Source organism: Carassius auratus, chromosome 17 (assembly GCF_003368295.1).
Source record: "Carassius auratus strain Wakin chromosome 17, ASM336829v1, whole genome shotgun sequence".
Classification (NCBI taxonomy): domain Eukaryota; kingdom Metazoa; phylum Chordata; class Actinopteri; order Cypriniformes; family Cyprinidae; genus Carassius; species Carassius auratus.
Window position 1 is genome coordinate 26,091,482 of NC_039259.1, and position 27,803 is coordinate 26,119,284.

The 27,803-nt window shown below is 35.1% G+C and overlaps 1 protein-coding gene across 3 annotated transcripts in view; it reads left to right on the forward strand.

Annotated features, from left to right (window-relative positions):
* The window catches only part of LOC113117801 (runt-related transcription factor 2), a 63,411-nt gene extending 41,113 nt beyond the window's left edge, over window positions 1-22,298 (forward strand). For 2 of the 3 annotated variants that reach the window (XM_026286724.1, XM_026286722.1), the window contains 3 exons: window positions 9,311-9,487; window positions 11,582-11,743; window positions 18,301-22,298. In XM_026286724.1, coding sequence (XP_026142509.1) covers window positions 9,311-9,487; window positions 11,582-11,743; window positions 18,301-18,797 — 836 coding nt within the window. In that variant the 3' untranslated portion in view covers window positions 18,798-22,298. The remainder of the gene's footprint in view (window positions 1-9,310; window positions 9,488-11,581; window positions 11,744-18,300) is intronic. The other variant, XM_026286723.1, reaches the window with a different exon arrangement.
* The last annotated feature ends 5,505 nt before the right edge of the window (window positions 22,299-27,803 follow it).

Consider the following 27,803-nt stretch of genomic DNA (forward strand, 5'->3'; position numbering starts at 1 on the left):
TGTTTATTAATAATTTGAATTAGTTTTGATTTGTGCATTTTTCATTTTTCATTTATTTAAAATGTAAAGTTTTTTTTTTTTTTTATTAAGTCTCGTTGTGTAAAAGTGTGCTGTTTCTTTACTTACTGATAAGATGCGACATTTTCATCTGATGGACCATTAATAATAAAATGATAAATGATGCATGTACTTTCTTCAACAAAGATGCAGTATTTTTATTTTCTGGCCTGTATTAGCTCTTCGGCTCCAGTGCTGTGATTTGGCATTACTGGAACATCAGTGAAACATAAGAAAGCATTTTAAGCAGAAGTTTTGTGCACAGTCTGTTCTTCTAAAGGTGAATCTATGTGAGGAGTGCACTCTGGAGTTTGCCTGTGTTTGTTGGCTCTGTTAATTAATGCCACATCATATTGGGGAGATGGAAAACATGGCTTGTTTTTCAAAAGGTATTTGCCAAGATTATCTGTGACGCTGTGTTTTGACTGCCATGAAGACGGCTGGAAAAGAGCTATTGTCTCACTAATGCAGAACTCAGCCAAACACGTTTCACAGAGAGAGCAGGACGGTAAATGGCGTAAATGTTCTGCTCACCGAGTTTTTCCACCACTATCTAATTTGCAAACTTCTTTTTGATTTTAACTCTTGCTTTCTTTCTAGTTTACTTCTCATTCGAGTAGGGTACATCAAGAATTAAGGACCCTGGGATAAAAGGCACTGATTGTATTTTGTAATTCTAAAACACAAAACAACCACATTAATATCATATAACATCACCTGCTTGTGCTATAATTTTTTTACACAAATGTTGTTAATCAATACTGAATAAAATTAAATATATATTTACACCAGCAAATGTTAGTTTTTACATACGAAGAATAAAAATGAATCACAATCCCTTACTAAAATTGAATATAATTCCCACCAGAAAATGTTTTTAAAAAATAAATAAAATACAAAATAATAACAAAAAACTAAACAACCAAAACACCAGATAAAAAAAATGTAATATAAATATTAAATTTTAAATTTGCATTCAGTTTTGAGAATTTAATCAAAGCACCATTTCTTTTTATAAAAATAATATAATGATAAAATATATATAAAAAAATGTATCTCACTAAAAATACTTTTTAAATAAATAAATAAAATGCTAAATAAAAATAATAAATAACAAAATCACTACATTAACCTACATTGTAATCACTCTGCAAAAAAGCCTAAATTTGCATGCAATTTTGTGGTTTATACAAAAAACAAAACAAAACAAAAAACCCATATTTTACCATTTCTTTTTAAATAAGGCTACTTAATCCAAAAAAATATTTTCCACCAAAAAGTTTTAAGTTATATATATATAGATATAGATATATATATATATATATATATATATATATATATATATATATATATATATATATATATATATATATATATATATATATATATATAAAGACAAATCATATTTTCTTACTAAAAATAAATATTTTCCAACAAAAGTCATTTTAATAAATAAATAAATAAATAAATAAAATACATTACTAAATACTAAATAAAAAAACATTAACATATTAATTGTCAAATTAAATATCAAATTTCAAAATTTGCACGCAATTTTGGGGTTTAATCAAAGCAAGTTTTGCCATTTCTTTTTACACAAATGTTATTCAGTGCTCAAATAATAATAATCACATTTAAATAAATTTTTACCTGAATTTTGTATTATTAAATAAATAATATAATCCCATTTCCTTATTAGTCCTGTTGTCCTATACGCAAAAGAAGCTCGAAAGCTTTCACAGGCTAAAGGCATGAATAAATCTTTCTCCTCAGCCTCAGTGTTGTGTCACCAAACGTTTCAGTGTATTGTTTGCATAACAGCTTCACACAATCAATATGTTGCACATCAAATCTTCTATTGAAGTCTGATTGTTTACGTTGTGGTTTGCGTGGAGCCGCTCTAATTGCTCAGTGCTGAGATGAGCGTTAGCTGTGAACCTGTGATGTTTCTCTCTCTTTGAACCTGGCTCTGCGAGTCCGGACAGGTAGAATACACAAAACACATACAGCAGGCCTCCAGACAAAACCAAGGCAGGACATTGAAAATAAAGCTAATGCAGGATGGCTGAAAAAGCACATGACTGTTGCTGTTAGGGGAGAAACTTGATGGCTTCCATCAACAACAACTCGCATTTCACCGATGTATTGGCCCTTATGGAAATAATGCATGCTTAGGGAATTTTTTAGGGAATTTGTGTTGGTTTATATTAATGGTTGGCATCTCACTAAGCTCTTATTAAGCTACCTTATCATCACATACTGGATTCAGCCTTGTTTTATTTCATTTAGCACAGTTTTAGTGTTTGTTTGGTACTGACTGGTCACAGACTTCACTGATGCAGTTAAAAAAGCATTATTTGTGCATCATTTTGACAAGGTTTACTCAAAAACACGAGTTTCATAAGCTAAATAATACAAGAACGGTGCTAAATGAAACAAAACAAGTTGATAAAAATAATGAATCTGATATTTGGTTATAATATGAGAAATTACTAAGCAACTTTTTCTAGGCTGGCCATTTTTGACCGGGAACACGGAGAGAGAAATAATTCCCCCAAAAGTACATCGAAACATATTTTTTTGGTGAGTTGTTACATCCTGTGTCAGCAAAGTCAGTTAGTTTTAGTCCGGTGTGAAAACAGTAACTAGAATTTTCGGGAAAAAGAAAATCCTCCCGGGTCAAGATGACCCAGAAAACTCAGAGTGAGCTGCCTTTTACATTTCACTAAATTGCACCATTGATATTCATTAAAGGAAAAGTTCAACCCCCCAAAATGACAATTATGTAATATTATTACAATTTAAAATAGCTGTCTTCTATGTGACAATATTGTAAAACTGATTCCTGTGATGATGCATCATTCCTCCAGTCTCCAGAAATCATTCTAATATGAAATCAGAAATCAGAAATCATTCTTTTCAACAATATAGACTGACTGTTGTGTCAAAACCGAACAGTGAAATTAATCAAATGAAATAGTTAATTGGACTCGATTTAAAAAATTGAAAATTTTGTTGTAGTGAGGTGAACTTAAAATGTTTGCGTTTTCTAGTTCCCAGCATGCTTTGCATCAGAAAACAAGGAAAATAAATGTAGAAATTAAGTGTGTTTTTATACAAGATTAACATATAGGGACACAAGTTCTTAAAGTACTTAAATGTTGTGTTATGTTAGGATTTACAAAGGTTTCTGTTATGCTGGTTTTGTAGTGTTAGTGTCAGGGATGAGGATGGACAGCAAATGACAGAATTTGGGTGTATTTCCCACATTATATGAGTTGAAAAACAGAGAACATTTTGAGCGAATTACTCCCTAATTATAAGTTGAGAAATGTCGATATTTATTAGATAACATGGAGGCAACTGGAAATGTAATTTTTTATTTTATGCAAACTTAAAACATTTAAAAACATCACTTAAATGTTTCTGTTACGATATATTTTTTGAGTTCAGTGTACAAATCAGAAGATGTGTGTTTTAGGGATCATTGCAACTTAACCAGACTAGATCCACACATAGATCATCTTCGCTTTTCAGGGTTTTTGAGACACACACACACTGTGAGACACTGTGTCTGCTGCATTTACGATGCACACGGGGCAAATCGAATAGATTTTTTTGTCAACTGGCGGCCAATTACCCTACGGCACCGAGTCTGGCCCCAGATCACCCCTCAAACAAACCCGTGTTGGCCCTGAAATAAAACTTTGCTTGTTGGAGTCATACGCTCGCATGGTGTCTGATTGTTGCAGTCGGCCCATCGATTTATAAAGCTGTAGTAGCATGTGTGCCCCTTCTTGGCGAAGTCGACTTCCTGAAGCTCTGAACACACGGACCACACAGGCGACTGGCAAACCTCCAGCGCTGCTTGGCTGCCGTCAGCTTTCTCCATTTCTCTCCCTCCTCTCCGTCTACTTCTGATCCTCAGACTGAGCCGGCGTTCAGCCCACCGTTCTGTCCTTAAAAAGCTTTCTTCCCCCACTTTGCTAATTTCGCGGGAGCTGCCATGTGAAATAATCCATTGTTTGACTCTTCAGAGGAGTCGGCCCTCCGCGGCACGCCAATTAGAGAAATGAAATCTAGACGGATATATGTTTCCCTTTCTTCTTCCATGCGTTTTATTCCCCTTGTCGCCGCGGCGTGATTGATGCGCTCTGACGGCTCTGGCTGATATTTGATGTTGAAAGCGTGCTGGTGTTTAACGAGCACAGGGTGTTACTGTGGGTCATGTGACCCTGGAGCACACAAGCAGTCTTGAGTCTCTGGGGTATATTTGTAGCAATAGCCCAAAATACATGGTATGGGTCAAAATTATCGATTTTTCTTTTATGCCGAAAAAGCATTAGGGTATTAAGTAAAGATCATGTTCCATGAAGATATTTTGTAAATTTCCTGCCTTAAATATATCAAAACTTCATATAAGATTAGTAATATGCATTGCTAAGAACTTCATTTGGACAACTTTAAAGATGATTTTCTCATTATTTAGATTTTTTTCGCACCCTCAGATTTTCAAATAATTGTATCTTTACCAAATATTGTCCAATCCTAAAAACCATACATCAGTGGAAAGCTTATTTATTCAGTTTTTCTCCACACTCTAATGTTTGACCTCTGTAATATGCATACGTACATGAATATGAATACTTTTATTCAGCAACGATGCATTAAATTGCTTTCCATCCATCAAAAAATCTTGAAAAATAAAATGCGTCAAAGTTTCCACAACAGTATGGAGCACACATCATTTCAACGCTGAGGATCATCAGAAATTATTCTTGAGCAGCGAATCAGCATTTATAAATAATTTCTGAAAGATCATGTGACACTGAAGACTGGAGTAATGATGCTGAAAATTCAGCTTTGCATCATAAGAATAAATTACAGTTTACAACATATTCAAATGCAAATCAGTGATTTTAAATTGTAAAACTATTTCACAATTTTACTGTATTTTTGATCAAATTAATGCAGCCTTGGTGAGCAGAAGAGGTTTCAACATTATAAGAACCAAATAACAACCTATTCAGAACACCTTAGCAACCGCATAACACCAACCTGGCAACCATCCATAACATTCCAACATTGTGCCAGGAAGTTTTGTAGAGACTACTTTCTTCCCCCCACCTAAAGTCTTGTTCCTTAAACTAATAATCCAATTTTTGTTTTTGCTGTAACAGGATCTTTTTACTTTATTGCAGACGTGTCCATTTGAGTGTTTGAGCTCTAGCGCTGAGAGATGTTTTTGGCACTGATGTAAACGTAAGAGCACACTGCATGTCTCATATGATGAGCATTAGGAATTTTCCTTTCGTTCGTGCTGAATCATTCGCATCCCCCTTTTTTCATTCTGGAAATGTAGTCTTGGGTCTCTCCAGCGGTGCTCAGAACGTGTTCATGAGACACACATGACAGCGTTAAACGTGATATCCAAGGCTCTCGGGATACAAGCATCTGCTGAATGCCATAATTGTACGTGAAATTAATGTTCCCTGTCAGAGTTTCAGAACTGCCCAAGTCTGCTATCAAAAGTCAGAAATCGCATTATGAACACTTAAAAAGTTATCTCAAAAATGATCTCGCCTATAAAAGCTTCATACTCTCCAGCAGTGCTCAAAACATGTTCAGGAATCTTTCTCCTCAAAGGTAAAAAATGATTTCTCTTAAAAACGTACTTTTATTGTTTTTACAACTGTTTTCTCTATTCGTCTGCTTTCCCAAGGAAACATCTGCTGATACTTTAATGGTCTCCTTTATGTCTCCTGAGCAACTAAAGAGCAATACATTAAAGAGTTTATAGACTCACGAAGACCTTGACATTACGTGTTGATGTTTTGACTTCACCGGTTTGCATTCTGTAATCTGCATTGATATCTATAGCTACAGCAATGTTACTTCATATGGAAGCTTGTTTCTGGCACAGAATGAAAAAATTCAAATTCAAATTTTTATCTCACAGTTCTGACTTTTTTCCCTCACAGTTCTAAATTCAAATCACACAATTCTGATTTAGTTTTTCAAAATTCTGAAAAAAAGGGATTTAAACTTTTTTCCTTGCGATTCCAAATTTTAAATTATCTTTTTTTTTTTTATGCAATTATGGGTTAAAGTCTGTTACATTTAAACTGTAAGATGTGTGTTTAAAACTAAGATTTTAACACTATTCTGATATATAAAAAAGGTCAGCATTACGAGTTAAAATCTCACTCGACTTTTTTTCTCTGTATTCTTAGTTTTCATCTCACATCTCGTTAATTGCGACTATTCTTTTTTTGTTGTTGCAATTTAGAGTTAACATCTTGAAAATTCTGAGTTTATGTAAATCAAAACTGTTATATTTAGACTCACAATTCTGAGAAAAAAAGTAAGATTTACACATTTTTATCTCTCAGTTCTGACTTTTTTTCCCCTTCTATATTGTAGTTTTCATCTTGCACTCTGGCTATTGCAACTTTTTTGTTGTTGTTGTTGTTGTTTTTTTGCAATTCATAATTTATATCCTGCAATTTTGCCTTTTTTTGTATTGTGAAAAAAGTTTGTGAAATGAATTATTATTATTTTTTTATCCCATGCACCTTCATGCACACTCACACACACACACACACACACACACAGTGGGCCGTATTCACCATAAACTAAATAAAACCAGTTCCTTTTTTTCAGCAGCTGCAGTATTGATTGTGCTTCTTTAATAGCGTCCAGCGAGAGGAACCATTAGGGAATTACTCGCGCTCTCAACGCAAAGTGCTCGACATTCAACTGTGAATGAGGAGCTGTGTTTGTTCAAGTGAACTCCAGAGCACAATCAGGTTTTGCGAGATTGGAGGTACCGACTGGAGAGCCGCCAAGCTTTTGCAGGAGTTTCTCTTTTCTTCTATGTGATATTTACTTTACAGCTATTCAGAGCAACCGACCGGGGCGAGACAGACAAGCACAGAAAATAAGCCTAAGTCCCTCTTTAACACATATTCTTCTCCAGTATTGACACAACGATGCGGTTCCAGTGAAGTCAGGTTCTTTAGTGGAGATGTTGAGCTAGAAAGGGTGGTTCACGTGAAGGGGAAAGGGGTGGACGTGGGGGCATGGCGTGACTCGTACTCTTTATTGCAGGATAGAGGACTGAGTTTGTCCTCTTTTATGGGAAATGATTGAATAAACATTGGCGGGTCATTCTTTTGTCGTGACTCACAGACATAGTTTCAAGCATGATAGGAATAATAGGGAAATGAAGCAGTTGTGTAATTTGACTGTGAATTCTTTTGGATCCACGCCACCGTGTTAAACAACGGCATGTACGGACAGGTAGAAAGTCGAATTACTTCCCCTCCTTTTGTGCGCCAGTCGCTATTGTGAAAACTGAGAGACCCAGAGATCGCTGATGCATCTGACACACATGTCGTGCTGTTTGGTAAATAACGAGGTTTAATTGTTTGGTTGGCCATTGAGAGACAGTTCACCCAAATACCTCAAACTTTGGACACCGTGTTGTTTGAAACATGTTTTCTGTGGATGCACCGTAATGATAATTTTATATTTCATGTCTCCTGAAGTCATACAATAGCTGCTTGGGTGGAACAGACTGTAATCTTGCCTTCAGCTGTAGATCTCAAATCTCATTACACTTCATTGAGTAATGACTATTTTAATTAGTTGTGGTCTGTTTCTCTCATACGACTATCAGGTTTCAACCAAGGTGAGGGTGTGTAGATGATGCCTGAATGTTCATTATTTGCTCACCCAGAAAATGACCCTTCTGTCATCAATCCTTCATCGTTGAATATTTCAAAACTGATCATTTCCATACAGTGAAACTGACCGAAAGTAAGAAATACACCATGAAAATAGTCGATATGATTTGTTATGAAGTCCTACAATTGCTTTGTGTTCAAATTGCAGTTGTTATTTGAGCTCTGAAACCTCTCCGACTTCTCTTCAACACACAAAGCAGTCATATGACTTCAAGAGACTTAAAAGAAGAACAAGTATAGGAAGAAATAGTCTTTTTTGGAGCTTGGCACCATTCATCGTATCACTTTCATTGAGTTGGTTACCCAGAAAGAGAACAATCCAGCAGGTGTGAGACAACAATTCAGCCATAAATGACACTTCCGTCGTAAGTTATTCACCGTAATGTCATCATAGGATATTTCGGGAAATCCACGAACTGAACTTTTCTGTACAGTCACAAAAACGGCATTAAAGAACAGTGAAAATGCTTTATTGCAAGTGATCTGAAACCAAGCAGCAGATTTGTGCCAGAAATGTAAGTTGCTTTTTAATTGTTTTACCGTGTTTTTAGAGCTACTTTCTCATTCACTTCCACTGTAAAGAAAAAGCAGCTAGAACATTTTGGCACCTAAAGGAGTCAAAAAATGACATAATTTATTCATTTTAAGAAATTTGGGAAATCTAGAAACTTATCTTTTCCATACAGTGCCATGAAAACGGTCCACGTGACTTTTGTGCTTTATTTGCTCTCTTCTGAAACCATAAAATAGATCTGTGTCTAAAATATAAGGTATTATTAATCTAAATGGCTCATTTGCATCTATTTGTCACACAAAGCAATCACATGCCTTGATAAAACAGATAACGGATTACTTTTACAGTGCTTTCACTGTATAGAAAGAGCAGCTTGAATATTTTGCATAACATTTACTGTATTTCTGAGTCTCCCAGAAGAAAGTAAACAAAAAAACACAAGGGTGTGTAAATGATGCCAAAATGTTAATTATTTGGCCAACTATCCATGTAAAGGAGTACAATTTGCCCCAAAAATGACAGTACTGTCATCATTTATTAACTCTAATGACATTTTAAGAAATTTTGGGAATCTACAAACTGATGTTTTCCATACAATAGAAGTAAACACTGATCAAAAATGACATTAAAAGTGCCATGAAAATGGTCCACAAGACGTGCTTTATTTAAGTACAATACAATAGATCTGTGTCTAAATTTAAGATGTTACCAATCTAAAAGGCTCATTTGCATCTATTTGTCACACAAAACTGCTTTTTTTTCTGTCCCATTCACTTTCATTGCATAGAAAGAGCAGCTTGAACATTCCGTATAATATCTCTTTTTGAGTTTCTCAGACGAATTATATACTGTATCATACAGGTTTGCAACAATATGAGGGTGTGTGGATGATGCCAGAATGTTCATTTTTGAGTGAACTATCCCTTTAAAGCTGGTCAGAATCGAGCAGTAGGTGTATTAACTGCAATTTCTGTCTGATATTGTTCGGTAGGACACAGACAGAAACTGGAAGACCCCCCTAAACCGCCGCTCTTCTCCGAGCGCCTGAGCGAGTTAGAGCGTTTGCGCCAGACCACCATGAGAGTTGCCATGCAAACCCAGAGTCCCCGGCCGTCTCTCAACGCCACGCCGAACTCCTTCAACCCGCAGGGGCAAACTCAGATCTCAGGTAAACCGGCCATCAGCCTCTCTGGCCACCAGCCGTGAGCTTTACTGGAGAATCGCTGTGGTTTATGTACTGTACAAACATCAGTGTTTGGAGAACAGGTAGGTTTATTTAAGAGGCCTGATTTGCTGAAGGTTAACCTGCGAAGATAAACGCCAGAATGATGCAAGAAATGGAGATTTCGACAGCGTCAATCAGATTTAAACAGGAGATATTGAGGCACGGGAATGAGGCATTATCTTTCTTTGGGACTGGCTGCTTACATCACCTTAAAGGGATAGTTCACCCAAAAAATGAAAACTCATTGTTTACTCACCCTCATTTTAATCTGAGTTTCTTTAATTTACTGGAACACAAATATGTTTTTGATGAAACTCTGTGCTTCTATTCATCGATCAAATGACGTCTTTGAAGGACAGAAAAGCATCAGTCCATTCAAGTCTTCAGAAATCCTATGATTGTTTAAGTGAGGAACAGACCCAAATCTGAGTCAGAACGGTGCAGACCAGGTTCTGGCGAAGACTGATGAAGATTCCTCCTTTTTTTTTTGTTCCACGGAAAAAATAACAGCTTACGGGTTTGGACCGACATGAGAGTGAGTAAATAATGACAGATTTTCATTTCTGGGTGAGCTATTGCTTTAATTCCATTACATTTGTCCAAATATTTTCATTAGTTCCTGCTTCACTTTTGGCAATTGGAGCGTGGGCTTTTTTTCTTTTTTCTCATATGCGCTCAGCTTTAAAGTTTGCATAATGTTTACCATTCCCTCTCGTGTCAGAGCGGACGCTGTGTTTACTAGAATACTGTAGAAAGCAAACAGGAAACTGTTCTTGGCTCTGAATGTGATTAAGCTATTTACATACCACAGCTTTTTATACAAGTCTGCTCTGTCTCGCTCTTTATTGTTATAAAAAGAAAGGTCACCCACTTTGTGTGCACAACAAATCTTTACATTTGGCTCACCAGGAAGGACTCTTCTGAGATTGAATCTCAAAAACATAATTACATATATGTGTGTGTATATATATATATATATATATATATATATATATATATATATATATATATATATATATATATATATATATATATATATATATAAATTTCTTGTGTATTGTCACATTATTTTCATGACAATTATACACAACACACCCTCTCCCTGTAATGCATCATATTTATTATTATTTAGTTTTATTAAATGTACTTTAATTTAATTTCAGTGTGTGTGTGTGTGTGTGTGTGTGTGTGTGTGTGTGTGTGTGTATATATATATATATATATATATATATATATATATATATATATATTTATATATAATGCAAAACATCTGAATTGTCTTAAAAATAGAATAAATTTTCTTTTCATTTGCAAAAACATAAAAATTCTGCAAAGCATTACTTTTTTCTTTTGCATAATTATTTTAATGACAATTAAAGACAACACACACTCTCGCTGTAATGCATCCTATTAATTTGTTTTTTTAATTAATAAAATGTTTTATTTACTTTAATTTCAATATATATATATATATATATATATATATATATATATATATATATATATATATAGACAGAGAGAGAGAGAGAGAGATAAATTAAAGTAAATAAAACTTTTATTAATAAAAAAAAAAAAAAAAATTAATAGGATGCATTACAGCGAGAGTGTGTGTTGTGTGTAGTGTGTGTCATTAAAATAATGATATATATATATATATATATATATATATATATATATATATATATATATATATATATATATATATATATATATATATATATATATATATATATAAAAGATATAACAATGCTTTATGGTTATAAAAATAGAGTATTTGCAAAACAAAATTTTCTTTTGTTTTAATAGTGAAACATAACCTGTGTTCCGGACAGCTTTCACAAGACTGACTCTTTTTTGTGTGTGTGTGTGGTGGTGTGTGATACCGTTCATTTTTGAGGTCACTGTTGTAAACATCACGGAGCTATAAAAGCACTGCTGTGGTCCCGAGAGAAGAGGCTCCAATCACACCCAAACACATCTTTGAGGATTCTGTCGTGCTGATGTTGACTGGAGTCGTCTCATTTGTCATGTTCACAGATCCACGGCAGACGCAGTCCTCTCCGCCCTGGTCCTACGAGCAGCCCTACACTCCTTACCTGAGCCAAATGACATCTCCCTCCATCCACTCCACCACCCCGCTGTCCTCCACCCGCGCCACGGGCCTCCCCTCCATCAGCGACGTGCCAAGACGCCTCTCAGGTAAACTAACACCTTAAAGAAAGTCAAATCAACAGACAAGAGCTCTATTATCTCAAATGCGACAATCAATCTCAAACTGTGCTCGGATATGGCTCAGTATAAACTCAAATCAACCTTCTTTTTATGCCCAATGGCTAAAAGTTTGAAATGCTAATTATTTTTTAAATGTTTTTAAAAGAGGGTCCATCTTACCGAGGCACAAATACAGTCAAATTGTGATATATTCCTATAATTTAAAAAATATTTTTAGCTAAATATTTACAGATGTAATTTATACTTGCTATGCAAAACTGAATCTTCAGCATCAGAAATCATTATAATATGCTGATTTGTTGCTCACTCATTTTCAATTATTATTACAACTCAATTATTAAAAATAGTTCTTATTATAACTAATGCTGAAAACAGCTTATTATATTTTGTTCATGATTATTTAATCGATAACAACATTTATTTGAAATAGAAATATATATGTCTTAGTGATCATCTTTTAAAAACATGTTGTCTGTTTATATTTTTTCCAAGTTTTTTTTATTTTTAATTGTCCTATTTTATTTTATTTTTTTATATTATTTACTTATTTTTCCTAAAGTTTAATTACATTTTTTTGAGTCAAATCAAAATTGAAATCAAAAATTTTCAGGCTGTTTTAGCAACCATTTTTATTACCCAATCAATTAAAGATGAATCTGATTGTTATGCATTGAACATCCTGTTTCACTCAGACAGATGTGGGATTACAGAAGTAAAGTGTGTTTTTCACTTGTTGACTCCACATGAAATCACAACTGCGCAATAAAAGAGCGAGCTCTGAACAATAAAATTCTCCTCTGGCCCATATCGCTTTCTCTGCCACCCACTCATTTCAGAAATGTGGGAAATGGAGTGTCTCAACGTGCCTGTATTTACTTTCTTAGCTGATCGTGTTAGCCGTGAACATTTGTCCAAACACTCATTCGCTGAAGTTGAATCAAAGCATTTTTCCAGTGTTAACTTTCTGCTTTGTAAGCGTTTGATACGTCGCCCGTGGGCAAATGGCTTCCAAGCAATAGCACCTTTAAAAATAGAGAGCATTTGAAAGAATATCTGCCCTAACCCCATCCTCTCCAATAGAGTCTTTGAACTCAATTCTCTTTTGAAATGCCTTGAAAAGGAACAATAAAACAGACTAGAGTTTCTGACTCACGGACCTCACAAAGTAAATGGGTAGTTGCTGCATAACACGTCTATTGGATTTTATAATATAATTATTTTGAATGCAGGGAAAGTTTATGTCATAACTTGTGTAACTGATCACTATTTCTTTATCTCTTTAATGTTATTTTATTCATTCAGTTGTATTTTCCTTTTTATTTTAAATGATCATGCATTGTAAAAAAATAGATTTCTAGAATATTGCAGATAGTATTTCACTTCATATGAGCTCAAAATATATATTGAACATTAATATGAAATAATATATTTTACATATTTAAATTTATTTCATTTATACTTTTTTATTATTATTTTGTCGTATAAGTAAATGAAATGAAATTATATATATATATATTATACACAAATGCATTTTTTAAATGCACAAACGTTGCATTTAAAGCTAATAAATGAAAAGTAGTATAAATGAAATAATAAAAAAATCTAATATTAAAGAGATAAAATAAATAAATAGTTGCATACACACACTGCATGCACAATAATTTATATATTTCATGCATAATCTTATGCATTTTTTAAATCATACCAGATAATTTTAAATGACCTGTTGTAAACATTCAAATATTCCACATAGGATTTAAATTCACATGCATTCATAACGGTTGCATGAACAACAATTACAAGAGAATGTTGTTTAAAATAGTTTTAGATGGGGTTTTAAAAATAGTTTTAGATGGGCTTTCCAAAGGCAATTCTCATCAACTACCCAAAGCCCTAGAGTCCAAACCCTAGGAAGAGCTTGCTGTGACCGTGCCTTTATTAATGAAATAGGCACCAGATTGCAGTCCACCCGCCCTTTGGGGTTCGTTCTGAAACAAACACACAGTGTGGACGTTTTCTTTAATACACCTGTTTGACTCTCCGCCAGGTTGGTTTTTGAACTTTTTTTTTCTTTCTCTTGGCTCCCCACCCTAACTGTTTTCTTTGAGCCTGGAGCGAATGTGAAAGTTTAAATGACTTCTTGGTGTGGCTGCTTTTTGAACCCCGGCCAGCTGCCTCGTTGGGTTTGATTAGTTTAGATTTCACCCCGCTTTCATCTTGGAGATGTCAGCCTTTGTTCTTTCCTCAAAGAGACACACGCACGCTTGGTCCTAATGCCCCTGTTCTTCCTCGGAGCACCACTGAATGGCTCGAGAAGACACGTCCCAAATGCATCGCACCCTCTGCAGCTGCTTGCGTGGTTATTCTTCTCAAGCATGGGCTCGTGTTACACCTTTCAGCCAGAGACCTGGTGACTGATAACCACGCAGATGAAGGCATGCATAATATTATCAGAGCAGGATCACGGGACACTGGAGAACTGTATAGAACTTTGATTTTTCCTTCCGTATGAAGTGTGTTTAAAAAGCATGTTTGTCGGACTCAATGATGGCATCAAGTCTGAATATCTCAGTACTTTGATGTATGCAATAACACAGAATGCATAAACAAATCTAATATATACCTTGATGAAAAGTCATCTTCCAAATTAGTAAACTGATCTTCATCTAAGAATCTTCAAATAATATCATGGTACATATCCACAAAACACGGTTCTTTGGTATATACCATGGTTGCTTTGAAATATACCATAATGTGTTATGGTATTAAAAAAAAAAAAAAAAACATAAACCATGTTATTTTAATATATTCCAAATAGAACACTTTTGGAACACTTTAAATATTTACTGTTACTTTGGATCAATTTAATGCATCCTTGGTGAATTAAAGTATTCATTTAATCTTACTGACCCCAAAACTCCATGATGCATCTTTATTAGTGGCTTCTGTATCCCTTAATGTGCTCTTAAAGTAAGCAGGCAACCCTGAAGCAACCCGGGGTCAAAGGTCACAAGATCACACTGATGATAGGTCACAGCTTGAGCCATCATGCTCCTCTTGGTTTCTAGCCTTGAGCTTCAGCTACTAGACCACACCATCCCTGTAACACAAAGTGATTGATGTTGTATTAAGTTAAGCCAAAAATGGTTTGGCAAGAGCCGAAAGCATGATGGGTTCATTCTCGTGAATGTCTGCAGCGAGGAGCGATGTTTAATGGTGATTGAAGGTTGTATATGTGAATTTCTGTCATTGTTTTGGAAATGTGACTTGGGTCTCCTCTCTTCTGCACTGTCTCCCTGAAGTGTCTTCTTTGTTTGGTTGGAAATGTCAAGAGTTGATAATGGGGAGAGACAATCTGCTCATAATTGGCCACACATGTTCTGTAAAGTTTGCCGAACTGTCACTCATAAAGCAGCGCTCATGGACGACACGCGACCGCTCCGAAACCAGCAGACAACTGATGGGATTTATCATCATAAAACAGTACTTTACCTCAGCAACAGGGTTAGAGGAAGGATGAGATGTGATTAGATCAGAGACTTTGTTTGACGTGAAGGAAAGAAAAGGACAAATGGACAAGGAAAAGGTGAAACAGAAAGGAAAATAAACTTGGTTTATTTGAATTCAAAGAGAAAAGTAGTTTGGAAAATGTAAAAGAATGGAAAAACAGACAGAAAAAGATTTTAGTTTGGAGTAAGGGGAAATTGAAGTTGGGAAAAGTAATGAAACAAGAAATGGAAAGTAAAGCTTGTTTGATGTAAAGGAAAAGAGGGAAATAGACATTTGAAAGAGGAAATGTATTCTGGGGTTTTTTTAAGTAGAGAAAATGAAAAGGGGAAATTATATGGTAAGAAAATGGGAAATGGGAAGCAAAATACTTCGGTTTGTTTGAAGTAAAGGAAGGAAAATGGTCAAATAACCTGGGAAATGGAAAGGAAAAGGAGTTTTAGTTTGTCTGAAGTAAAGGAAAGAAAAGAAAAGGGGAAATTATCAGGAAGGGGAAAAGTGTTTTAGTTAAATGGGAAATGGAAAGACAAGGAAAATCATTTTGGTTTGTTTGAAAAAAATGAAAGAACATGGACTGGAAACAGAAAGAGTTTCATTGAAGTAACGTAATGGCAAAGGAAAGAAGAAATGGTAATTTAAAATCAGATGAAAAAAAAATAGGAAATTAAAATGGGAAAGGTCTCCTGAAGGGGACGTGGAAAGGAAAAGAGTTTGGGTTTTTATGAAGTAAAGAAAAGTGGGAATGGAAAAAGGAGTAGTTACTTTTCTGTGAACTAAAGGAAATAAAATGGGTAACTGACTGAAATGGGAAAGGGGAAATAGAAAGGAAGAGAAAAGAGTTTGGGTTTGTTTGAAAGAAAGAAAAGGAAAAGAAAGGGGAAATGTGATGGAATGGAAAAGAGGAGAGGAGTTAGGGATTGTTTGTTTATAGCCTTTAATTTAGCAGGCGGCTCCATTTGAAAAGCAGATCATGAAGAATACAGAGTGCAAAAATAGACAGATGTGGAGATGATAAGACGTTCCTCTGGGATTCTCTCTCCTGGGGATCTGGGAGTCACAGCCCATTAGTGGTTTATAATTTAAAAACATCTTGTGGTTCTAAGAGAGAAGATCGGCCCTTCTCTTTGGCTAATCGCAGACATGCCACCACATCTGAGACTGCTCATTATGCATCCTGTGGAAACGTTTTTTTCCTCTAAGCGGTTCCATGTGCGCTCGCAGTTTATTCCGACATTTCTCTTTGATATTCATATAAATGCAAGGATGCATGTGCTTGCACATGTGAGCGTGAACGCACACGACGCGTTTGCATACAAACCCCCAGACAACTTTCAGCAAACGCCGCTAAAGAAACAAACAGCCAGAAGCCAAACTCACAATCTTTCAGCAGCACGTCAGCGCCTTTTGACACTTCGTTTGCATACTGAACCCTTACGGCCCGGTGACATTTTTGCAGCATTAGTCTTCGTCTTGACCTTGAATCAACCCAAGTATTGTGTAATCCAGGTTGCAAATAAACATTTAATTCAGTTTATGTTTGCTAGAGTAATTAAACTGCTGACATGCAAGATGAGCCAGTCTCTCTTGTCGGTCGGTTAAAATTTATTGCAGTTTCCTTGATTAAAATTCCTCAGACTGAGCTTGTAAAGGGAATCGGTTCATGTGGAGTCACAAACGGCATCACTGAGCAACAATATGAACTTTTTTCTTGCACTTTGAAGTGTCATTCTGATGTTTTCATGACTTGGGATATTTCAAACACTGACTCGTATAATAACAAAGACAAAACTGTTTTCACTCTAATTAAATTGTTTGGGAGAGTCTCTTCGTATTTACTTCCAATTATTTTTTACATCCATTATTTGCACGAGAAATGCAGATAAAGTTGCATGTAATTTATAAAAGGGAGTTTTGTGTGGCAGGCTAGTTAAAGCTGTATGGAAATTAAGTTTGAAAGCGCCCTCTTCTGTCTGATTTAATGGTGTTCCTTTATTCATTTCAGTCTCAATTAATGTGGATGAAGCTACTATGAAACTCAAGTTACTCTTAATTTAAAGTAGTCCCAGAAAAGTCAAAGCATGCATCTAGTACAAAAACAATGTAGGGTGTCACAGATGAGTTAATGCATAAGTTGAAAAGAGTTGAAGAGAACCAGCAGCATTTGGCAAAACTACACATTTAACTACAAAAAATATAATGGTATGAAACTTCCATTGACTGAAATAAACTAATGAATCAATGTTGAAATTTTGATTTATTTTCATGAACTGATTTGAATGTTTTATGAAATGGGGCCCAAAAGTCTTACAATAAATTATGTAATATATCATGTAACTTTTTTTATGATTAAAAAATAGATACAAAGAAAATGTTGAATGCCAAAATTAAAATTTGTCAGATTCTGCACTTTTTCAACATGATAGATAAGTAAATAGCCCCCCCCCAATGTTCCATTGAAGATATTCAGTAAATATCCCACTGTAAATATATCAAAACTTAATTTTTGATTATTAGCATGCATTGCTAAGAACTTAATTTAAACTACAAATTTAAAAGATGATTTTCCTGATACTTTGATTTTGCACCCTCAAATTCCATATTTTCAAATAGTTGTATCACAACCAAATATTGTCCTATCATTAAATAAAACATACATCAATGAAAAGATTATTTATTCTGCTTTAAGAAAATGTATACATCTCAATTTTAAAAAATGGATGCACGAACATCAGATAAACATCAGATTAGACAATTTATTTATATAATCAGAGCATTCATCTTATACAAAAAACAATGAGTAAAATTTACATCATGTTGAACTGTAATAATCATTATGTTGTACCTTTTTAACCTAATTTTACTGATTGTTTTCATACCATATAAATGCTCTGATTATATAACAGAAATTGTACTGAAAAGTATATAGCAATTGAAAAAAAAATGCACAAAAAAGGCATGCTCAAACCTTTTTCTTGATTTTAATATCACTAAAAAAGCTGTTCTTTTCTCTCCACCAGGTACGTCGGATCTCAGTCCGTTCTCGGCCGACCCGCGGCAGTTTGAACGTCAATTTCCCGGTCTGTCCTCCCTCACAGACTCCCGTTTCCCCAGTCCCAGAATGCACTATCCCGCGACCTTCACATACACCCCTACACCGGTCACTTCGGGCATGTCTCTGGGCATGTCCACCACCAGCCATTACCACACCTACCTGCCTCCGCCGTACCCCGGATCCACCCAAAACCAAAGCGGGCCCTTCCAGACCAGCAGCACGCCGTACCTCTACTACGGCGCCTCGTCCGGGTCGTACCAGTTCTCTATGGTGCCAGGTGGAGATCGATCCCCCTCCAGGATGCTGCCGCCTTGCACTAGCGCATCCACCGGCAGCACCCTCATCAACCCCAACCTGCCCAATCAGACGGACGGAGGCGATGCGGACGGCAGCCACAGCAGCTCGCCAACCGTTCTCAACTCCAGCGGGAGGATGGACGAGTCCGTTTGGAGACCATACTGAGACGGTCTGGTTGAACAAGACCTCAATGCAGCACTGTTAGCCTTAAAGACAAAGAGCGAGAGATAATTGCATGAAAGAATCGTTGGATTAGAAGCACAAACTCATTGGTACTCACTGGTACTCACTGGTACTCATTGGTACTCATTGGTACTCACTGGTACTCATTGGTACTCACTGGTACTCACTGGTACTCACTGGTACTCATTGGTACTCACTGGTACTCACTGGTACTCATTGGTACTCACTGGTACTCATTGGTACTCACTGGTACTCACTGGTACTCATTGGTACTCACTGGTACTCACTGGTACTCACCGGTACTCACTGGTACTAACTGGTACAATATTGAATGGTTGCAGTGTATTTTTATGATATTATATAAAACAAATTACCCTTACCGGGAGTGATCTACGGCATTAAGGTGCGATCATATTAGCAATATTACAGAGCAATGGTAAATGAGGTCGCATCTTTAGTCTAATTCATCTGACATTCCAGTTCATCGGTGACATTACATATAATGCAAGTCACTGAATTTAAAGGAATAGTTCAGCCAAAAATGTTTATACATTCACCTTCATTTTGTTCCAAACCCGTATGACTTTCTTTCTTTAAAATTAAATATTTGGCACAATGCTGATGCTGCACATTTAGATTGACAAAAGTGTACTGTCACTGTCTTTCTCCCGAAAATTCTGGTGTTTGGGGGTTTTAAACTCCAAAAAGTACCAACAGATTGGTCTATGTGAGCTCATTCAATAGCTTTGTGCAAAGCAATGAGAAAATGATGCCAGAATGTTTATTTTTGGATGAACTATCCCTTTTTCTGTCCTTGAGTAAACTTTCATTGCAATAGGAATGCATCCACACTATTGGCGCAGAATATTTTTATACTAACTCGGTATGATTTAGCATTTCTTAACACTGAAAGCAATTGTTTGTTTGTTTTTTATTTATGCGTGCTAGAAGTCAGCTATTTGAAACAGTACTGGCTTATTCCCTCTAATTATTTTAATTTAAGAATGAAATGGTAACAAACAGTACTGATTCGAGAAGCAATAGAAGCCATATAAACTTTAAATTATGCAATGTGTTGAGAGGGACAAAATTTAAGGCGTTTGAATATTATTTTTGGGACATCTATTAATAACTTAATGAAATATTTACTCGTTTTGTAATTTAAATGTTTTGTTATTTTTATTGTTATGTTAAAGCAACCAAAAAAGAAAAGCCAATCATACGTCAGCAATGAAGGAAGGACATTTCATTGTAAGACTATATCCACAATTAAATGTTTGTGGATTGTTCTCAGTCAAAAATGTTAGACATTAATAAGCATTAAAACATCCAGAAATGTTTTAGACTGAGTACATCTGAGCAAGTAACAAAAAACGATCAATAAATGTACAAAGATATGTTACGGGAGTCGACGTGCTGCGCTCTCCACTTGTTTGATTTTGGTATCCGGTGTTTATCTAGTTAATTTATTTTAGATGTATTTTTTATTTAATGTTTTTCGGTGACTACAAGAATGACCAAACTCTTGCAGCAGTGGCCTAAACCTTTGCATCTCCAGATACAGACATGATCAAATCTCACGCATGCACTTGCAATAATAAAACGAACAGTTTCCGTCTCTTGTGCAGATATGAAACCAATACGATCGACAGCCTTTTGTTCTATAACTGGATTGTTAACTGCACTTTGTTGGTTAGTTAAACACTATGCAAACTTTACAACAACAATCAAACTCAGAAATGTCTCTTTGCTGTGTGCTAATGTTCTTGAGGTACAATATAATCAAGTACTTTGATATTAATGGCATGTTAGATGACAGAATCTTTGAGCTGCAAGACATTTTACTGAACGGACGAACAAATTGAGTGGCCCAAATTACACAAAGGATGTTTACCAGAAAAGTTCATCATCTCCATTTCTAGAATTTATTTATTGGTCAGCAATCCATAATGAGTTGGGATGAAACTATCACTGACAAAGAGAACGATTTTGAAACAATTATATTTTTATTAATCCAATTTTCTTTACACTTTGTAATTGGCGTCTCTGAAGAATATTGTGTATGCTTTTGGATTCAACAACAAGTGGTACTTGATTTAATGTTTGTCCCAATGTAAGTTAATAGGCTGCTGGCAGCGCCCTTCTGAAACAAACGTCACTTGTCTCTTTATTTCTATTTTTGTTTAGAACAAAGCACTTCTTCTTTTAAAGGGATGTAAAACAAAGCATAAATGGCAAAAACAAAAACGCAAATGAATGTTCGGGTTATATTTTACTCTAGAAGTTACATTTAGCATGAAGAAAATAAATTTAAATTTTTACAACATTTTTTATTTATTTTTTTCAGGAAAAACTGCTTTAACGTGAAAAATCGTATTCCAAATTATAGCAAACTGGTAATGATAGTATAAATAATTTTTGATAAATGTAAATTTGTAGTAAATAATAATTGCAAATACCAAACGTGGTCCTAAAAATATAATATCATGTTTATTTTTTCCTTCTTGTGTGTGTGATGAAATATAACCTGAACAAGATCAGTTTTGAGAAAATCGGCCAAAATTAGGTCACAAAGGTCATGGCAGAAACAACTCATCTGAGCTTAAAACAAACCTGTATGTGTGTACCACCCACATTTGTCATTTCTTCTGTACAGTATTAAACTCCAATTCTTTGAGTTCGGTTACAATAACTACACTTACACTGCTGTTCTTAACTGCCCCACTATTTGATTTAGCCTTTTCTTTTACCGTGGTGTCTTCTGGTAGTAAGGAGAGCGTTTATGTTTACAGAATGTTTACAAAAAGCTGCAAGCAGGTAACTGCAAATGTAAAGAAAACCTCTGCACTGTTAACTTTGTATGAATCCGTGTTTAATTGCTTCAATATGCCTGATAACACGAGAACAGCATTGGTGTGTCTTAATCAAACATGTCACAGGGCCAAATATTTATATGCTTTTAGGCTATAGACCATGTTTTTCATTGACCCTTTTATATGTAGTACCCTTGCACGAGTCGGTTTTATGGTTCAATAGCAGAGATTCCTTCCATGAGGCTATTTATATTCATACTATACATTACAAAAAAAAATTGAGATTTCATTCTGTCATCATCACAGACACACAGAAAGTTTTGGGCTTCTTTGCAAATTTCATTTACAAGGTCAGATTAACACATGAAGAAAACCAAATGCTTCTGTGGCGTCTTTTGCGCTCCATTGTTCTCGTTTCTGAACTGTTAACGGAAGCGTTTCGTATTTGAAACCCTGAAAATCCTGCTATTGAAATATGCATCATTTTGATTGGACACAATCCTTGGTTTGTAAACAACAGGAGCATTACTTCCTTGCACATAATGTACAGATGTTTCAGTTTCGACAATCTTTCGTCCTGTTTCATCCATTGAGTTTGGGAAACTTTAACCTGTCTGTATGGGACTAACAATCCAGTAAAAAAATAAAATAAAATTGTGAGATTTTCAAGCATTTCTGACAATTGTATCATTTGTCTTTGAGAATAAAAATGCTTTTTGTTATAACTCACCGTTTTCTTTTGGTCATTACATTGTCCGTATGTACCACTGTTAAAATAAGCAGTTTTACACAAACTGTAGATTTATTTTGAACCCCTTTTCAAGAATAAAAAGTCTTGCAATCGTGATTGACTTCATAAAAAAAAAAACCTCAAGAGCAGGTGCTTCCTAGAAAACGTGAACTTGTGTTGGAAGCACCAAGGGGAGCAAGAAAAACTACATTCACTGCTGTTTAACTGAGCTTTATTTAAATAACAACCTCAGGCACTGCTGGTTTGACAGTCTGTATTATATATGTATATGGCTGCACTGGAAAACTCCCACGACCAAAAAAAAGTTCTAATCATCAAGGAAGTACTTCATTACAACGTCTGTATCTAAATCACAGTTACTCAAACACGTCCACGTTCTGTTACATTTAGAAATGTCTTATAAAATTGGCATTCAGCAGCTAATAAATAAGCTGAACTGAGCTGAACTCAACAGAATTTACACCAAACTGAACTCAACCATATTGAACTAAACAGAACAGAAGGGATAAACCAAGCCGATCTCACAGCAATTCGTAAATTTTTCACGAGGTGGCTTATTCGTACGAATTTGTACGACCACACTCGTACAAATTTATACGATTTTTGCCAAATCGTACGTATTTTACGAGTTGCACAATTTGTATGAATTTGTACGAATGACCTACACCTAACCCCGCCCCTAAACCTAACCGTCACAGGGGTTTAGACAAATCGTATAAAATCGTACGAGTGAGGTCGTACAAATTCGTACGAATAAGCCACCTCGTAAAATACGTACGAATTGGTCGCGAGATAGCATTGGATAAACCAATTAACGGAATTAATTTTAAGGCAGTTGAACTTCAAATGTAATAAAATTTATCTGAACATAGCTGAAATTAATTTATTATACTCAAAAACAGGAATTTTGCTAACAACAGTTTTGTTGAACTTTATTGACTATGAAACTGAACAGAATCTAAATGAAGTGAACTGAATTGAACTGCATGACATTTTAATTAACAGCTGAACAGACTGGAAAGGAAAATAATAAACATCTGCTAGAAATTACATTTGCCAGCAATTTTGTTGAATTTAACTACTGATCTTAAATGAAATAAACTGAACAATTTAAAAGAAGTAAGACTGGTTGAGCTGAACTAAACTATGTTCAACTGTCAAAATGTTATTGAACTTAATTAAATTTAACTGAACCAAACTGAATTTAACTGAACTTAGCTGGCCTGAACTAAATATAAATAAAAATAGAGGAAATTTTTGAAATTACATTTAGCCATTAATAGTTTACTGAATTGATACAAAACTGATTCAGTCTACACTGAACTAAGCCAAACTGAAGTAAACAGAATTGAACTGAAACATGCAATCAGTATTTTAATAAACTGAACTGATGCTAAAATTTAACTAAACTGAAATGAAGTTAACTGAATTGAATCCAAAAATTGAATTAAACATAGCTGAACCGATTGCGAACGAAAACAAGAAACTTCTGCTAAATTTAGAAATTACATTTGCCAATTTTCTTGAACTTAATAAAACTGAACTCAACTATCTTGGACTGAATTCAATAAGGGAAATACCAAACTGAATTTAACCAAACTGAACCAAATATAAAAAGAGAACATTTATAAATTACATATAGAGATCAGTTTACTGAATGGACACTAAACTGAACTCGCTGAACAAAGCCAAACTGAAGTAAACAGAACTGAATTTAACTGCACTGAACAAGGTCATCAGTAGTTTAATGAACTGAATTGACGCTAAAATTGATCTCAACTTTGTTGAACTGAAGTGAATTTAACAGAGCAGAACCGAACTGAACTTAACATAGCTGGACTGGAAATTAAAACTTGAAACATCTGCTATTTTTTTCTGTAGAAATTACATTTGCCAGCAGCAACTAAACTGACCTACACTGAATTAAACTGAACAGAACTAAAGTTGTACTGCCGCTGTGTCGGCCTCCTGCGGGTTTTATGAGTTCGCATTTCTTAATCTTTCCAAAGAATGAAAGATATAGCTGGTCTGCATTTTACATTACACTTCCTTGTCATACATGCTGAAAGTAAATATGGCTTTCTCAACAGCTCTGATGAAAATCTGAGAGAGCTTTTTGGTCCTGGTTTACATTGTGCTACGGTACTTTAACTTGAAGAGCATAGCGATGTGTAAACTTCCTCGAGTTTGTTGAACGGGTCTTATCTGTGCATATCTTGCCAGAATATGTAGGCCCAAATCTCCATGAGATTTTAGATGATTTCCTGTCACTTTTCCTGAATTTCCACTGGAGACTTTCATAACATACAGTTCAAGACGGACAAATGCTCCATTCTGCAGCATGTGATGATTAATCGCCGTTAATGTGTCAGATGCAACGGATCGGTTAATGCTGTGAGCTGTTCAAACACATTGCCAACTGTTTGTCTAAAACTGCACTGAGGGTCTTTAAACGGCCCTATCAATGAACACAAACATCCATAAGTTCAGCTTGGATCAATGTTTGGTTTGGATCACCTCAGCCAGGAAACGACTCAATGGGCTTATTTAGTGCTACTTAGAGTGAGTTCGACACTATTACATTGTTTTAAGACAAAACACGTGCGTTTCCTTTTGAAAATGAACATTGTGCTCAATGTTCTGTCATCTTTATCAGGGCTAATTGATAAAAGTTCTCAGATTCTGTTTTCATTCGTGGGTCGGCACGTTGCCTGACTGTTTTAAGTGAAAATAAACAAGTACTGAGAGAGAGAGAGAGAACTAATGATGGTCTTTCCGTATCAAATAAAAGTGGGGTTGATAGTGCAAAAGCCAAATGCTGAGACGGTCTAAGAATTAGGAACATCATCTCTGCCTTTTAAAGACAAATCTCAGAGCAGCTGCTGATAAATGGATTGTATAGTTTCTTGTGCCATGCTCAAAACAACAACAACAACAACAACAACAAAACACTGCCTCATTATTTTGGAGGGCTGAAAACTATTTTTTATATACATTTTTATTTTTTATATCTGATATCCCTTTTTAGTCATAATTCATTACAATAATAAAAACAACATTGAATTCAGATCATCTACTTAAACAGTTTATTAAATTTTACTTTATTTAAAAATAAAATAAATTATAATATAAATGTTGATTTTCTTGATTATTGTACTGTTTGTTTATTTTTGTATGTCAGATAAAATATAATTATTAATTAAATAATTAATAAAATAATTATTAGGTAGGCAGCCAAGGTAGGTAAAAAAAAAAAAAAGATATTAAAAAAAAAAAAAAAACATTTAAATTTGTACTTTTGTTAACTGAAGACTATGAAAAAAAATTATTAATTTTTTTAATTTTCTTTTGAAAGTATCTAATTTAATTGCTAGGATGTTTTTCTTAATTTTTTTTTTTTTCTTAAGTGTAAGAACAGAACAGAAGTCTTTTCTCCGAACACCTCAGTGTCTGATTTACGCATCATTTCCTATCGCTCTCTCCGGGTGAAACAGGAGGCTTCTGCTTTCACAGCGTGTTGTGAGGGTCAGTCATTTCTCACACAGTTTAGCCCCTGGCTGCTCCAAATCACTTCACAAGCAATCAAATCTGCATAGTGCTGTCCCAGTTTGGCTGGAGGTGTGCCAAGGACAATGCCTCGACGCCTTTAACAGGGTGAAACCTGCGGGACATCTGAAAATAGAGACCCTTAGTGTCCCACGGCTGTCTGAAGGTTGCAGACGGGTTTGTCGGTCCTGATGATTTATGCTGGCAGCGCTCGTGAAGTATTTGCTGCCGCTGGGAAGTTTCCGTACAAATGAAGTGTGAAGCTCACGGGAGCACGGAGGCAGCGGGGCGCAATCCTTAAACACCTCCAGCACGCCGGCAGTAAACGGGACACTTTGCAAGAGGGGGTGGAAGTAATGCATAGAGGTGTTATCTAAAGCTGATCGCACCTGTAAGCACACGATTCATCCTCTGCTAAAAAAACTTGACTGTGAAGTTGCCAAGTAGGACGTGTTCCTGGATCAGCGTCGTTTGTCCTTGATCAACAATCCTGTCAAACAAAAACAGTGGTAGCCATATAACTAATTTAAAGTGTTCTGTCCTGTGGCTCAGTGGTAGAGCATTGCATTAGCTGCGCAAAAGGTTGTGGGTTCGATTCCCAGGGAACACGTTAGGTAAAAACTGTTAGCCTGAATACACTGTGGATAAAAGCATCTGCTAAATGCATAAATGTAAATGAAACTCAATGAAGTGCAATAGTAAGGAATATTTCCAGATGCTTCCAAACAAAGATTCAGAATAATATGATTTTATAATGTTTTGGAAAGAAGTCTCTTTTGCTCACCAAGGGTGCATTTATTTGATCGAAATTACAGTAAACAGAATTATTTTTTATATTATTACAATTAAAACAATTGTTTTTATATATTCTATTATATATACTATACACATACTTTAAAGTATACATTTTTTTGTTTTGTTTTTTAATGTTAATATTTTTATGGAATGTTTTTGAGATGTTTTTTTCAGGATTCTTTGACTGATCTGAAATATTAAAGTCTGAATGAAATTACAATGAATAGAATTTATTTGAAATTTAAATCTAGAAATGTCTTTACTGTCACGTTTGATCAACTTAAATGCATCCTTGTTTTATAAAAGTAGCCTATTTGAAAGTAAGTAATTTCTTAATTTTTTTTTTTTATCTTTCATTGCCCAAACATTTGAATGTTAGTGCATTACAAAAACTGTCACAGGGACTGTATTTTGAAATGGTTCACATCTTTACCATATTTACCCCAAATGGATGCATTGTAATAGAAAGATACAATAATTAAATCTACACAAGATGTTTTACATTAACACGATAAGAATTCTAAAGCATTTTTGGAAAAAATAAAAGAATTTAAAGTTTTTTTGGAGAGGACCTTTTGAAAAGGTCCTGCATCAGTGATAGTTTCTTTCAGTCTTTTTTCTTACAGAGATTTATATATGCAGGGATGGAATTTAAAAAGGGTGCAAAACTGAATGAATGTAAGACCTCAAATGCATCATCACCTCACTTGCTTTAGACAAATTTTAAGAAACACTGCCCTCTTGTGGGTGTTTACAACTCTTTGCAACTACTTCATTAAACCCAAGCTGGAGCTGCAACAAAAACACAAAATAAACATGAATGAATACTAATTCAATCTCTTCTCAGTATTACTTTCAAAGCATGTTGAAGCATGATAATTACAAGCTACTTAAAATCTAAAACATGCTTGTGCACGACAGTATGGATGCTTGAAAAAACACGATACTGATATACAGTTGCAAGAGTGTGTTCTTATTGGCCAGCCTGCAGTAAATATGGTATTTTGATGGAAAATGTGGTTACGTCATGGTAAACTTGGGATTTCCTCTAGCTAAGGAGAGGCGAGGGTGGATGGAGGAGGT